This window comes from Micromys minutus, assembly GCF_963924665.1.
Source record: "Micromys minutus genome assembly, chromosome: 15".
NCBI lineage: Eukaryota > Metazoa > Chordata > Mammalia > Rodentia > Muridae > Micromys > Micromys minutus.
The window spans coordinates 5,368,552-5,383,659 of NC_137984.1; the positions used below are offsets into that span (position 1 = coordinate 5,368,552).

General features: G+C 46.5%; 1 protein-coding gene across 2 annotated transcripts in view; it reads right to left on the minus strand.

Moving 5' to 3' along the window:
• Positions 1-166: 166 nt before the first annotated feature.
• Positions 167-15,108, minus strand: part of SLC2A12 (solute carrier family 2 member 12) — a 52,805-nt gene continuing 37,863 nt past the window's right edge. The window contains exons 3-5 of one of the 2 annotated variants that reach the window (XM_080929366.1): positions 13,635-13,757; positions 9,747-9,879; positions 167-2,004 (exon numbers count right to left, since the gene is read on the minus strand). In XM_080929366.1, coding sequence (XP_080785492.1) covers positions 1,854-2,004; positions 9,747-9,879; positions 13,635-13,757 — 407 coding nt within the window. In that variant the 3' untranslated portion in view covers positions 167-1,853. The remainder of the gene's footprint in view (positions 2,005-9,746; positions 9,880-13,634; positions 13,758-15,108) is intronic. The other variant, XM_080929367.1, reaches the window with a different exon arrangement.

Below are 15,108 nucleotides of genomic sequence, written 5' to 3' on the forward strand. Positions count from 1 at the left end.
GGGGGAGCACGGTGCGTCGGGGTTCACGAGTGTGGCACTCCGGCAGCTTCCTGCACGGTTCACTGAACAGAGCTGAGGAGTACGAGGGTCTCGCGCCGCCTGGTTTTCTACAAGTACTGTAAAAATTTTTCTATAAATAAAAACTGTGAATATATAATACAAGTTTTAAGTATTCCCCCTTTTTATTTTTGAAAACCAAAGGCTTCATGTGCTGGGAGTGGGGTGGGGCTAATACTGGGTAAAAAGCTCTTTTAAAGACACAGGTGCTTAGGGTCCATACTAGAGAGTAGAAGGCTTGCGGTGCTTCCATTGTCATTAGTAATCAGCTACGTTTGCTTGATTTTTGCCCATTCACAAGAAATACACAAACAATATAAGTGTGTAAAATTGGGTCATTTAACAATTTTAAAAATATCTTAATCCAAGAACTTGGAGGGAAAAAGGAGAAAACAGCCTGCACTGATAACCTGCCTCGCGTGTTTCAAAGAATGTGGCCTGTAATTCAGAGACTGATGATGAATTTGGTGGTGCTCTATGAAACACACCCGACCCTCTCCTCACTCAACAAAAGAAACCATGCACAATCCTCAATGTGAAATATACCGAGACATCCCCCAGATTTAAGTTGTGGGTTAATGTGGAGGCTGCATTTGAGAACCAGGCCTCCTGCGGTGCCCCAGGCTGAGGCAGTGCTCTTCCTGCTCTTCCTGCTGCCTGCTCTCAGTGTCTGCACTTTGCTCCCAGGGCGTGTGGTGGGCATGCACCTCAGGCCGGGAGGAAGGAAATCCCAAACTGGGTCTGGGCTCTTTTTATAACGGGTTGTTTTTCTACCATATGCAAATTCTGTTGGTGAAATGCTTTGGCAGATCTTAAAATTCAAGTGGAAAAAATGGAGAATCGTGTGGGTAGAAGCCACCTTGCTGGTGTGGCTCGCCATCACTGCTCTTCACAGAGGGAAAGGGGCGTGTCCTGATGCCAGTGCCCTCCGAGCCAGTGGGAAGTGAGCAATGAGAGTCAGCCTGCTGAAGCCTGAGGTAGAACCGGTCCTGAGCAGTGGGAAGACGTGCAGAAGGCTGCCGGTCGCCACGAAAGCCTTCCCAGGGGACAAGTCTTAGGAGATTTGACTTTATAACTTAAAGCTAACTGCCTAGAGATCTGGATAAATAATACTATTTAATCGGACTCCTTTTCTAATATTTACTAGCAGCTATTTCTAAATAAATATGGTCCCAGGAATTTTAAATTGATCTTTCTAGTCATTTAAACAAAAAGATAGAAAATGGCTTATCTGAAGAGTTTTAAAAATTGGCATAAAACTTACAAAAGAACATTTTGATTGACTAGTATCTCACTCGGTGTGATGTACAAGCTGAGGAATCGTTGACCTGGTGGACTCGAGTGACAACTAAAGTCTTGTCCGGGACTCTGTCCTAACGTACAACATAGATGCAATGACGTCACCCCACAGTGTGTTGACAGAAGACCTGGAGCGAGGAGTGTCTTCAGAGGCACACATGTTAAGTGCCTGCCCAGAACACGGCTGTGCCTGAGTATGAAGCTGTGAGTGGCATCTACACAGACAGCTTCAGGCAGAGGCCTCATCACTAGAACACAGTCTTTTCAAAAGCTAAACTAGGAAAGAAAGTTGAGGGCTTTGAACCTGCCAGTATTGTTTTGTTTGACCTGATACTTCAGGGCATTGGTGCCTCATGTGCCTTTGCAAGTTTGGGGGAAGAGGAATTAACGGTGGTCTTTCTGATGTCATGGTGCCTGTGTAAAACTTCTCCATGACAGTGAGGAGAAACCATGGCAGAGACCCTCGTAAGGCTTGCCACTGTGCCACAGGTGGAGCCTTAGGTGTCTGGTGAGGGCCGCTGTGACTGTCCCCTTCCACACAGCTTCTTACACTCTGGAAGCGGCTCTTGGGCCTTCCTCTTTTGAAACTGCGTTGGCACTGATTCTTGTTGATGACTCATAAAACAAATGTTGTTTTTCACATAGTTCCTGAAAGAGAAAGAGGCGCTAATGAAAATGTCATTCTTCGTTTATATAGTACTTGAAAGAAATCTGCAGTGTATTATTTTTAAAATCACTCTGGGGTTGTCATGGTTTAGTTCATGGAAAAACATTTTTTTTTTACTGCAAAGCCTTAAGGTGTTGAGAACTGTGGTATGTACCTTCGGCCTTTGCTGAGTCTCATTCGAGAGTAAAGAGGCAGCTGTCCTCTCAGAACATGGCCACAGCACTGCTCTATTCAGGCCAAGACTCCAAAAGTGTATTACCAGCCAGGAAGGAGTGATTTCACCCCTAATCCTGACTCATTTTCTTGCATTTTCTAGTTTGCTCTTATGCCAATATTCTGCCTTCTGTTCCCCTTTCCTACAGCATAAATTACTTGTATGCACATAAAATATGCTATACCCTTTTATGTATCAGGAAGGGAGGGCCTTTGAACTTTTCTGTCTTCCACAGTGAGCAAGATAGGTCTCAGTAGGCAATGTGGGTGATGCTGGGTAAGAGTGGCTTCCAAGGGGCTTGTGTTTTCATGGACAAATGCAAAAGTATGTGATTTGGGAGTGTAAAGCTGTGGATGAGACCATAGGAGACAGCGAGGGCTGTGGTAGGGATTATACGCTGCTCAACAATCCATAATTCCTGGAGTTCAAGTTGGGAATCCTTGTGCAGAATCCCAGAATACACTGGCACAGTACTCCGAGGGACTGGCCTGTGACAGTTTACGGGGGCTGGGGGAAAGAGAGGAGATGGAAAGGTCCCCCTGTGCCTTGAAGCCTAGACCCTTCAGGCTACTGTATCTCGGTGCCTCAGAAGCTTGGATGATGGGCTGACCATGCCTCACTCCTGTATCTCGTTCTCCTGTTCATTTGTTACTGCCCAGCAGCAGTGAGCTTCCTTACAAGCCAGGAGATCATGAGAAACAGCAGCAAACTGTTAAGTTGTTACCGTTTGTTGCTCTAGCGGAGAACCTCTGCCTGGTCCCCAGTCTGTACGTGGCGGCTCACACGAGTCCTTAACTCCAGCCTTCTAGCCTCTGACACTAAGCATATATGTGGTACATATATTACCCACATATTATACAGACTCCTGCTCCCAAGGAACCAGATCTAATGAGAGATCCTTAATGAGCCAAGTCAGAACTGTTGAGAACTGGAATGCGGGAGGCGAGAGCGACGTCAAGCAGGTTGGCAGGGACCAGGTGGCACTAGGGCAGAAGGCTGCCCTGGGGAAGGACGAGAACAGCCGCTGGCTGGAGTAAAGGAGTAGGAAGCATAACCTATATCGCTTTTCTGCCACGTGATGAACCCCAAGGAGACTGCAACAAAAGACTGGTCACCTTTCGAAAGGAACAAGTGGAGGGGAGGAAGGAAGTTGGGAAGCCGGGACCAGGTAGTAGCCACTGTGGTAATGAAAGGAGTTCATGGTACCTCAGAGGTGGTGGAAGAAATGGGTGGTGGGAAGAGGAGCCAGCACAGCCTGCTCTGAAGGTAGGGTGTGGGGGAGAGACGAAAGCCGGGCGTCTGGCTGCAGCGATGAAAAAGAAGACACTGACTCAACTGAGAAAGGTAGGTGTGGAGCCAGTGGCTGAGCTTCCTAGCATGCTTAGCTTATCTCTTCCCCTGAGGAGACACGGAAAGCAAGGCACGGGTAGGCACACCTCGAGGCTAGGAGAGATGGAGGCTGATTCATTTCAGCTCCCGGTAAATGTGGTTCAGAGGGCATGACACTGACCCAGATGAGGCCATGAGAGGGAGAGAGCAGCCACAGGAGGAAGTTCAAGCCCACCACAGACATGATGTGGAACCAGGTGAGGACAGCTGTGTGGGGACAGATGGGACAGCCAAGAGGTAGGTCCCCGTATTCGGTAAAGCCATTGAGAAAAGATCACACACTCCACTAAGACACGCGCTGAGAACTGGTCCCGCCGCAGGACTGTTTCCGGGAAGTGGGTAGCCATGGAGGTCTCATGGGAGCAGGTTGGTGAGAAGGGAAAAGAGGCAGAAGGGGTAAAGAACCTCGCTGTAAAGAAGGAAATGGCAAATTTGGGAGACAAATGGTACCAAAGTACCCTTTATAGAAGATCGGGAGAAGCAGTGTGCAGATCGGTTGGCAGATGATTTGCCCAGCATACAGGAAGTCCTGGCTTCAGTCCCTGGCACCTCATAAGCCGGATGTAGTGGCACACACCTGTAAAGATGGCACTTGGGGGCTAGAGGCAAGAGCGTCTGGTGTTCACAGTGACGCTCAACCATGCAGTCAGTTAAAGACAAGGCAGGGATTTGTGGAGCCATAGCTTTTTTAAAAGAGGGGGAGGGGGAGTCCCCACAAGTTTGTGTTCTTGGCTGATAAAAAGTACCAAGGTACAAGGAAATGGAGAATGAAGTGAAGGAGTAAGTCTTGGAGAAGGGACGGGGTATGCGGGTTTGACACAATGGGAATACATAGCCGGCGCTCAAACCTGGAGGGCTGGTGGTGTGAGCACAAAGCCAGACAATCGTTAGGACAGACTGGAGATTCATGGCTGCCATGCGGCATGAAGGGCCATGTGAGGCCAGCGCTGTGCATGGGAGCGTCCTCAGCCTCAGGCTACCCATAACGCACCTGGCCTGGAATGCCAGTCACATCCTGTCACTGTCCATGCTAAACACGAGGTTCTCCCCACTGCAGTTAGAGCAACTCCTCCCTCAACCTGCTGCATCAACCCAGGACTGTGCCCTCTGAAGAGTTCTTGCCCTTCCAGGAACAGGTTAAGCCTGTTTCTGAGTTAGCCTCTGGACTAGCAGCTCTCGGCCTGCATTCTCTGTATCCCTACCCTCCCGGACCATATCTTAAAGGTTATCTTAGTGCAGCCTTCTAAAGGACGCCCTGCCCCAAGCACTAGTCAGTACATTTTCCTTATCCTGGGAGTATTGTTTTTGTCTTTTTGTGTTGATAATTTGGTTACAGAATCCTCACCAGAGTCCAGGGTCCGATGCATAATAGTTGCTCAATAAATACATATCCGTTCATTTATTTACTGTGTGTGTGTGTGTTTGTGTGCGCGCGCGCGACACTGAGTGTCTCACACATACACCCAGGGCCTCTCACTGAACCTGGAACTCAGATCTGGCTGGATTGGCTGGCCAGCAATCTTCAGGAGTCCTCCTGCCTTCTCTCTCAGTGCTAGGATTGCAGGCATTCGCTGCCACCACCCCACTGTGTGCTGGGGACAAATATGTTTGCATGGCACACACGGAACTGACCGCGCTATCTCCCAGGCTCTCTTGGTGTTTAGAAGCAGCTTGCTTGCCTGCAGGAATGGACAAACCACATCAACTCCTAACAATAAAACAGACGTCAGAACTGACCTATTTATAAAACATGAGCTGGTTTGTTTTCACCTAAGTTGGGAGAACAAGGAAGGTAAATCACAGTTGAAGAAACTGAATATAACAAACATCCCATTGGGGTTTGTAGTTGGCAAGGCAGATATTAGAAACAAAACCCTTTCAAATTACATGATAGCAGTGTGTTTCCTGACTCTCAGCTGAGTCTCTATTTATTTTATTAGGAACTTAGCATCCTTGGAAGAAGAGTTGTTTTCTCAGCTTTGTAAAAACTGGGGCTGGGGTGGGGACCGACTCTAATAGGAGAGAGGAAATATTAAGCAATGTGCAGTATCAAATTTAAAATGAGCGCGATGTTAGAGTTAACTTTCTTACTCCTTGGGAAAACTCTAGTGGGATTTGCACGTGAGGACTGGTTTCCATGGTGACAAAAGTCGATTCTCCCGTTTTATTAACTTCTAGATTCCAAAAGCTCAGCAGTAGCCCTCCTCTGTCAGCTTCACTTCAGTCTCCACAGACTGGCGGTTCCCCAGGCTTTCCACTGCCTTACATTTCCTTGGTTCATTTGATAATCCACTCAAATTTCTGTCTCTGTTTCTCACCAGGAAACCCTGTTAACATATGTCCCAAACTGTCCCAAGTAGGCTTCCATAGCTCACTGCTTACTCACACTCATTTTGAAAGCTTGGCTCAACCTACTGCACCAAGGAGAGAAAAGCTTGCAGCCCTTTAAGATTGGGTGATGAGGAGTTGAAAGAATTCTTTTCCTTTCGGAGCTTAGTCTGGGGAACCCCCTGCAGCACGCACCCCACAGGCCCTGCTGTTGCTGTCCCTTTCAGCCACAGACCTGTCCGCCACCCCCCCCCCCCATGTCCTTGCCTGTTTCCCCTCACAGCACTGTTGAGGGCTCACAGTAACTTCACTTCAGTCTTCTAGCTTTCAACACGTGACTGCCTCAGACAGTGCCCGACCGAGGCTTTGAGTAACTGCATGACTCAGACAGTCAGTCAGGGGTGTATGCTCTTACTATCCTCCCTGCTCCCAGAATGCTGAAAAGTTTGCTGAGTTTTAGATACGCAAATCCTATGCTCTTAAGGAGCATTCTTGAAGCCCACTGAACAGAAAGATTGGGTATTTCTTAGTTCTGTCTTCAGGTCATTAGGATTTGTGGTTTGCTTTACCTGACAACCCTACCTGAAAGCTGCTGAAAGAGAAATGATTAAGAGTTTTGGAAGGAAAGGCAGTGTGGTCGGTTATAAGCCCTTAGCTTTGTCTGTTAAAGGAAAGGAACGGTTTGCTCGGCAGTTCAATCCTAACAGACTTACTGTTGTTCACAAGACTTTTTCTAAACAGACCTGTAAAACACATTAGGAGTTGGGTAATTCAAAAGTGCATACACACAAATTGGATTTACCATACATGCAACGAAAGGCCAGCCTCTTCTGGACTGATGATTCTTAATATATATATTTTTAAATAGCTGCCAAAAGCGTGGGCTCTGCAGATGTTTCTCACGCAGCCACTGCCCGCGTCCCAAGTGCCTGCGTCCCTGTGCTGGCTGCCACGTCTGTATCTTGAGAGGTGTTTCTCCTGTGTCCCAGTTTCCTGCACATGCTTGCATCCTCCACTTACTGTCACATGAGCACCACAGAGGGGACCAGACGGAACCCAGGGCTATCTGCAACCTCCACCCCAGACCCTCTGCCAAACCTGCCCCTCTTCCCCAACCTCTTGCTGCCCTGAATGTCTCTCATGCATGCTGGATTGGTTCTGGATGCCTGAGAACAATTCCCATTGGCTATTTTCCCTCATCCATCCTTCCTGTCTGCCACCCAGGTTCGTGGTTTCTCTTGCTGCACCGTGTCCAGTTTCACACCTTCCCATCTGCCATCTCATTCCGCCACTTCTCTGTCTACCCTTCCAATTTTGCCAGAACATTCCTTCTAAACTCTGGCCACTTCATCTCCTTTTATTTTAAACACTTCTGCTAGAAGGGTGGCTCAGTGGATATGGGCATTTTCTGCACAAGCGTGGAAAGCTTTAGCACCTATGTAGAAGTTGGGTGTGGTTAAGCATGCCTACAACCCTAGCACCAAGGGGTGGAGCCGAGAGAATCCATCCAGCTTACCCAAAATGGTGAACATCAAGTTCACTGAGAGACCTAGCTCAAAAGAATACAGTGGAGCTCAATAGAAGAAGGTGGCAAAGCCCAGCTTTGGCCTCCATATGTATACTCATGGCACAGGTATTCCGTCTGACACATGGTATATTTCTCACATGCTATGCATTGCCGAGGGGATAAAACTCACTACTGCCCTAAAGTCCAAAGTCCTTACTAAGATAGAGATCCTGCCTGACCCCTCTTTGTTCTGGGCTCATCTTGCAGTCTCAAAGGCATGTTACCTTCGTAGCATAGTTGTGAGTGCAGTGTTCCTGTGCAAAACACCTCAGCCCCCAAGAACTTTTCTTACCCAAACGACTCGACTTTCAAGACTCAGCGCTGGTACTCTCTCCTTTAGGGGGGAAAGACCTATACAATGACATTTTCTAACAAAACCAGCAATGGTATCCTACAGTGATCTCATTTCTTGTTTACCACCTAAAGTAGGAACAGGTTCTTCTTTGTTCCCTTAATTTTCAGTATTTAATTGGGGGAGGATCTAGTGACCCTCCTGTATAACTATATAACACTGGCTAGCCTGGAATTTGCTGTGTAGACAGACCAGGCTAGCCTGGAACTTGAGAGATCCCTCACCTCTACCTCCCAAACGCTGGAGTTAACGGTTTTGATTCTTTCTAGTCTGTTGCCTTAGGGAAGAAGAATTAAACCATGAAGGAAGTAGCAGGCAAAGCAGAGATGAGAGTAGCTTGTATGTGGCTCATTTTAATCCTTACTGCTTCCTCCTGTCGTTGCATGAACTATGTAGAATATGGACAAAGAGACCTCTTAGGACCCTCAGTGAAAACCTGCTCTGTGTTGAGGGGTGGAGGATGGGGGTTGGGAGTTCAAGGCCAGCTTGTGTTGAGACCCTCTTTCAAACAAACAAAAAGCAAACCTGTGCTGTCCTGCAGCTAAGAGGAAGGGTTGACTTGTTCATACCCAGTCTCATGTGCAATTAGGTAATCAATCAGCCTTCCTGACAACTGCATTCATTTCGTTATATATTAATCATTTCTGTTTTATTTTATGAAAGTGGCCTCATCTGCAGCAAAGTGTAACCCAAACTTGATGGCCAACTTACGATTTGAACTGAGAGGAACTTTTTGCTCAGTGACTTCAGTTGTTTTAACGATTGCAACCACACCAAGGGTCATCAACACAAAGTTCCACAAGCCTAGTCATTCCGGGCCAGGCTAACTCGGGACTGACTTGCCGGCCTATCCTCCCACTATCAGCTCGTCTGCTGCCCTGGACCATCCCTCAGACGGAGCCTAGGGCGTCCCTGTCATAGTCCTCGGTGCCTGAGCACTATTTTTAAGACAGAAATTACAACCTATTTTAAAAAATTAATACACTTTACTCCTTTGTCGTAAAGCTGAGGACTAATTGGGGCACCATTTCCAGTTTAATCCTAAGAAGAACATGTTTCCCTTCATGCCTAGACTGTGGCTACCACTTCCCTCTGGCCCTGAGACCTATCAGTTAGAACTTGGCGCTCTGCCTCTGAACGGTGTTCATGGCCCACTTTCCAGTTAAATTATTTGTCTTCTCTCTCCATGTGTAATTCACTTAAGTGCCTAGAATTTAATTCTAAATGCCTAATCATGTAAGACACTCCTTACCTTACTAAAATTAACTCGAGTGTGCCACATTGTAAGAAACCGTAGACATTTAGCACCGAGAGTTCTTCTGCTAATCTTAGCCTTAAGGGTTTGGGCTCAGGAGACCCTTGAGCCTGTTTTAGATTCAGGAGACCCTTGAGCCTGTTTTAGATGATGCACCGAAGCTATCCATGGTCTTAGCCCAGGACAAGCGTCAGATCCCAGCATCTACCTAGAACCTCAAACAACGTTGGCCTCCCGGGTGAGGAGCTAGAAATGAAGATGTTCTTTCTTGGGGCAGAGGGAGGTTAAGGTGAGATCTCTTGAAGCTGGCCTAACACTTACATGTAGCTAAGGGTCACCTTGAATTCAGTCTTCTTGACTTTGCCTCTGGTGTGCTAGGATCACGGGCTTTTAGTTCCATGCCCAGCTTGGGATTCTTGCTCATTGCTTGAACAGAGTTTTAAAAGCCTTGTTTACCAATAAGCAAAGGTTCACACACATCAAGGGCATGGGCGGGAAGTAGGATTATGTAGACAGCCTTACAGCAAAGGGAATATCCTAAAACAACGTCAGATGTTATTGAATTAATTGTATATAAAAGCTACACTTTGACCAAAGGCCAAAGATACAGATACTTACGCCTTCGCTAGCTCCACAGATATTTGTTCCAAAGAACGTCCCTTTGTCTCGGGTATAAACAGAACAACAAAACCCAGGGATGCCAGACTCAGGATTGTATATATGAAGCACACCCATGACAAGCCAATACGATCTATAAGGGACAAAAAACAATGTGATTAGAAAGGTATTCTGTGCTGCATTGATCCCGTTTGTGAGCTTCTCAGAGCCTGCGGGAAGCCACGTGTATCTTTCTGCACGCTACTATCCACCGTGGAAGTACAGTTTGCAAATTCAGAACATGGCCAGGTTCCTTTTGTTTTATAATACCTCACCCCCAACCTTATCAGGTAAAATACAAGGCTGTCTTACAACCATCACAATTTCAATTTGAGAGCAGAGCCAATAAAGGAAAATCTGCAGAGTAAGACATCATCAGCAAGAACCGAGATCCTCAGGTTTTGGCAGATTTCACTTGTCAGCTCTCTTGACCACTTCTGAACAAAATTATAACCCTTTCTAACCATTAGCCAAGTTCAAGGTACATTACACTAGACATTCGGACATGTGTAAGCTTGTCTGTTGGTCTCTGGACTGCAGTAAGAGTTCAGTATGACAAGAAATAGTGGGTCTAAGCATAGCAACCACTGTGGGTAAGTTTGAGATGAGGTAAGAAGAAACAGGACAAAGAAGACAAAGACATATTTCTTTCTTTTTAAAGGTGTGCGTTTCTCTTATGTGTGAATGTGTGTGTATGTGTGTGGTATACGTGTGTTAGTGTATGTAGGGGAATTCCCCCCCCAATTATTTGACTGCTAATGAAGATGACAAGAAGCAAATTGCTGATCAAAGACATGGAGGTAGGATTTTCGGGGCAAGGCAGGTAGGGGGAGGGAGGATGAGTTGTCAGATCAGGCGGTGGGCAGACATGAAGATGCAGGATGTTGGCCGGGAATTGTTAGATTCAGTGATGGCCTGTGCCACAAGAAGAATCCCAACACAGAAGAGCTGATGACTTTAGGATAGTGACTCACTGTGCAGTGAGTGAGAGGGAGCAGACACATGGCTCCAGCGGAGCTGGCCACTCTGGTGGGCTGGCAAGAGAGAGGGCCTAGAGCTCTGGAGAGGCAGTCTGTGTTTGTGGGAGAGGTGTTGGCTAGGACAAACAGGCGACCAGTGGTCACAGTCTCAGGCTGCTGCACCAGGCTAGGAACAGACAAAGACAAGAACATGCCAGACCAGGGCAGACAGAATGGCACAGCAACATGACACCAAGCTAGCAGTGACCTCAGAGGCAGGCGCCTAGCCAGATTTAGCATGGATTTTTAAAATTACATGCTACAAGTGCATGTGTCTAAGTGTTCATGTGTGTGCGCATATGTGTATGTGTGCGTTTGCATGTGTGTGTATGTATGTGTATGTACATGTGTGCAAGTATGTGTGCCTGTGTATATGTGCATGTGTGTGAGTATATGTGTGTGCACATGTGTGTGTCTGCATGTGTGTGTATGTGCATGTAAGTGTATGTGAATGTGTGTGCGGATGTATATGTGTGCATATGTGCATGTGTGTGTATGTATGTGTATGTGCATGTGTGCAAGTGTATATGTATATGTGCATGTGTATATGTGCATGTGTGTATGTATGTTTGTTTATGTGCATGTGTGTGCACATGTGTGTGTATGTGTGTGCATGCACAAATGTGGAGGCCTGAAAACACCAAGTCTCATCTTCTATTACCCTTTGCATGTTCTTTGAGGCAGGGTCTCTCCCACACATGAAGTCCATGTTTTCTCAGCTAGGATGGAAACTAACAAGCCCTAAAGATTCTCCTGTTTCTGCTCAGCTCAGAGGTATGACTACAGATGTGTGCCAGGTGCTCACCTTGGTAAAGTTCTGATCGTCCCTAGTGGCACAGCCAGTGCTCCTAACTGCTGAGACAGCCTCTGAGCGCCAAGCCAGCCCTTGGCAGTTTTAATCCTGTCTTCATGCCTTTCTTGCCACTGGTGTACGCTAATGCCAGGTGAATTGCTTAATCAAACTCTGTGGCATTAGTTGGAATTAGTAGAGCCTGAACGGCTATCTCATTAAGCTTGTTCCTCATTCTGCTGGAACACCAGCAGAAACAGACAGATCAAGTCTTATCGCCACAACCATACCTTACTTGGACTGCAGATCTGTCTTTCTGAACACTCTGCTCTGTCCTGGGTACACAGTGAGTCAGACTAGTATTCTCAGAACAGAATTCAGTGCCCACTGTACAATGCTTATTTACTAACAACAGTGTGCTTGTGAATCTCACTAAAAAAAAAAAAAAAAAAAAGACTCATATCTCTTAAATCGCTCTTATCTATGATTGAATATTCAATCTTTGAAAATATGTAGAGATCTTTAGACATCTCAAGTAGAAGTCAAGTAAATATTTTTGATCAGTCTAGGCCTTAAAAACTAATTGGAGGGGGAGGAGGGGTTGGAGAGATGGCTCTGTGATTAAGAACACTGACTGCTCTTCCAGAGGACCTGAGTTCAAATCCCAGCAACCACATGATGGCTCACAACCATCTGTAATGGAATCTGATGCCGTCTTCTGGTGTGTCTGAAGACATATGACAGTGTACTTATATATAATAAATAAATCTTAAAAAACAAAACTAATTGGATCTGGTTGTATATAGTAGCTTGTGCTTATAATCCTAGCTGAAGGAAGATGCTTACACAAGAGGATTGCCATAAGTTCAAGGCCAGACTGTACTACATAGTCATAGTCAGCTCTTGGAAGGACAACTACCACTGTGGGGGCAGGAGGAGAATCTGTTTTCCTAGGATTCATGCTTAAAAATCTATTCAAGGGTCCGCCTCTTCCTCAGCTCAGCCAGTATATCAGCCAGTTAGATCATTTGTTGCCATTTTTAATCTTTCACATACACACACACTAAATAACAGATTCTCTCCCTCGCCCCCCTCCTCTGTGTGTGTGTGTGTGTGTGTGTGTGTGTGTGTGTGTGTGTGTGTGTGTGTAAATTAAATCTCAGTGGTCAGTTTTGAAAAGCACTGGTAAACTGCCTTGTTACTTCAGCATTTGGGGAACGACTGAGAGCTGGAGAGACGGCTCAGTGGTTAGAGCAATGGTTGCTCTTCCAGAGGTCCTGAGTTCAAATCCCAGCAACCACATGGTGGCTCACAAAGTTTCAAGCACTTACCCTGCCTTACACAAGGTCTGCATTCAGAGCAGCCAAATGGCAGTGAGAAGAAATAAACCTCTCTTTGGAGAAGCAGTCCAGGAAAATAAAACAAAACAACAACAAACAACCCAGGCTGACTGAAAGAGTGTGGACAGGGCTGGTGACAAGAATCAAAGGAGTTCAACCAGCCTCCATGTAGATATACATAGAACCTAACAAGGAACACAGAGGAGCGCAGACATGAAACCTATGGGGACCCTGCAAAGATCTGTGCAATACGCCAGGTAGTCTGTCCCCTGAAACTGTAAAGGTGAAAGTCTAGTGGAAACAATGAAGTCAGTGCCTACACATGCTGGGACCTACCCTTCTCCTGTAAATTACGCATTTACAGATAACCCAAGCAATAAAAAAATAACTCTAAGGTACTTGGTAAAATGTAAACAGAGATACTAGGAGAAATTATTAATATTTCAAGGGTGATAATTATATTGTGCTTTAAACGTTTCGAGATCCATGCTGAAATTCCATGAAGAAAATATATATGGTATGATTCAAAATAACTTGATAAGTGGGAGGTTAGAAAGACATTAAGATTAAAGGCTGCTTAGGTTAGGTACATACTGGTGTTTCTTTACCAATCTCTCTAATTTTGGGTATATTTGAAAGTTTTCCACAGTAAACACTTTAATGAAGACTATGAGGGCCATGAATGGGAAAGAGCTCTTACCAGTCACCGTCAGAAATGTCAAAGAGATGAGAAGGTTGATGCCCCAGTTCATGGTAGACGTCAGGGCCATGGCTCGGCCTCTAATTCCACCGGGAAAGATCTCACTGAGCACCAGCCAAGGCACTAGGACAAAGGGGAGAACGATGAGACAGAGAAATTAGTGGAGCTGTTTGATGCCAAGAGACCCTTATGGTCTCTCCTCAAGTCGTGCCTGGCTTTACGGCTGGAGGTCAAGTCTGCTTTTCCCTTCCACAGGGCAGCCCCGATAATGACGTCTCTCCCTTTTCTGACTGGATGCCAGAGCCCGGGGGAAGATGGGCAGACAGAAGTCCTAAATTAAATATTTCTTCCAGATTTGATTGTAATACCAGACTAGACATGTAGATTTTTGGAAAGCGACTCTTCTTGCTATCAAATTGATCAGAGGATTTTTTTTTTTTTAATCTGAGAGGGACAGGGAACACCCTGGGCTCTGCTTGGTTGGATCGGGAAGGGCAGAAGATGGCAAATTAACTTGTCTTCCGCTCACAAACGCCTCTGCATTTTCTCATTTGACCCTCACCAACCCAGGTCGAACCACTGCTGTTTTCCATTCGCAGAAGAGGTGGTGGCTCTGAGCTTTGAGGAGTTTAATGACTTGCCAAGGTCACGAAGCTCCTAGCGGAAGTGGAGCACTGAACCCCGAACGGTCTTTATCCCTCTTCATGTCAATGTGCTTTGTTGGCGATGGCTCGATAAACAGTAAAGGAGTGAAGAAACCTGAAGGTTAAGTGTGAAGGCAGCGGACTATGCCGCCCAGCAGAGGAACCGGCAAAGAGGGCTCAAAAACCCGGGGAATCTCATAGTTAAGAGTGCCAGGCTGCAGAACCAGCTCCTGGTCATACCTTACCTGTCCTAGAACATGTCACCATGAGGCCCCACGGAGAGGACCATTAGAACCAGTCATGTAGCATAAAACATAAATCAAAAGAAGCCCAGAGTTCTCCATGCTAATGAGGTATCTAGATAGGCCCTGGGTATTTAGCCAATGAGCTTCCCTTCCTGCGAAAGGTATTTAATCCCTGGTTTACTCTGAGTAAGACGTATACATCCGTATTCATCATAAATAAAGCAGTTTGGACCAGAAGAGACCATCTCCTTCATCAAGGATGGGGGCAGGAGGTGCTCTTTGTCATAAAGAGCCTTATCTAAATCTCCCCGAGAAGGAGACCTTCTCTTTTCCAGCCGGTGACCTCTCTACATTCACTCCGAACCACACTGGATTCGGCCCAGTCCTGGGACCCAGCCGTCCCCTCCATGCCTGGTGTGTAAGGACAGTACAGACCCACAGACTCGCAGACCACTGTTTTCAGTGCCTGTGGTCCCCAGCGGCATCTGCATACATGGGGGACTGAGAAGCACACCATCTGTCCCAGCCCCTGCTGTTTCTCACCCAAGAAAGCACAGGCTGGGAGGGCTATCCTGGACTACATTC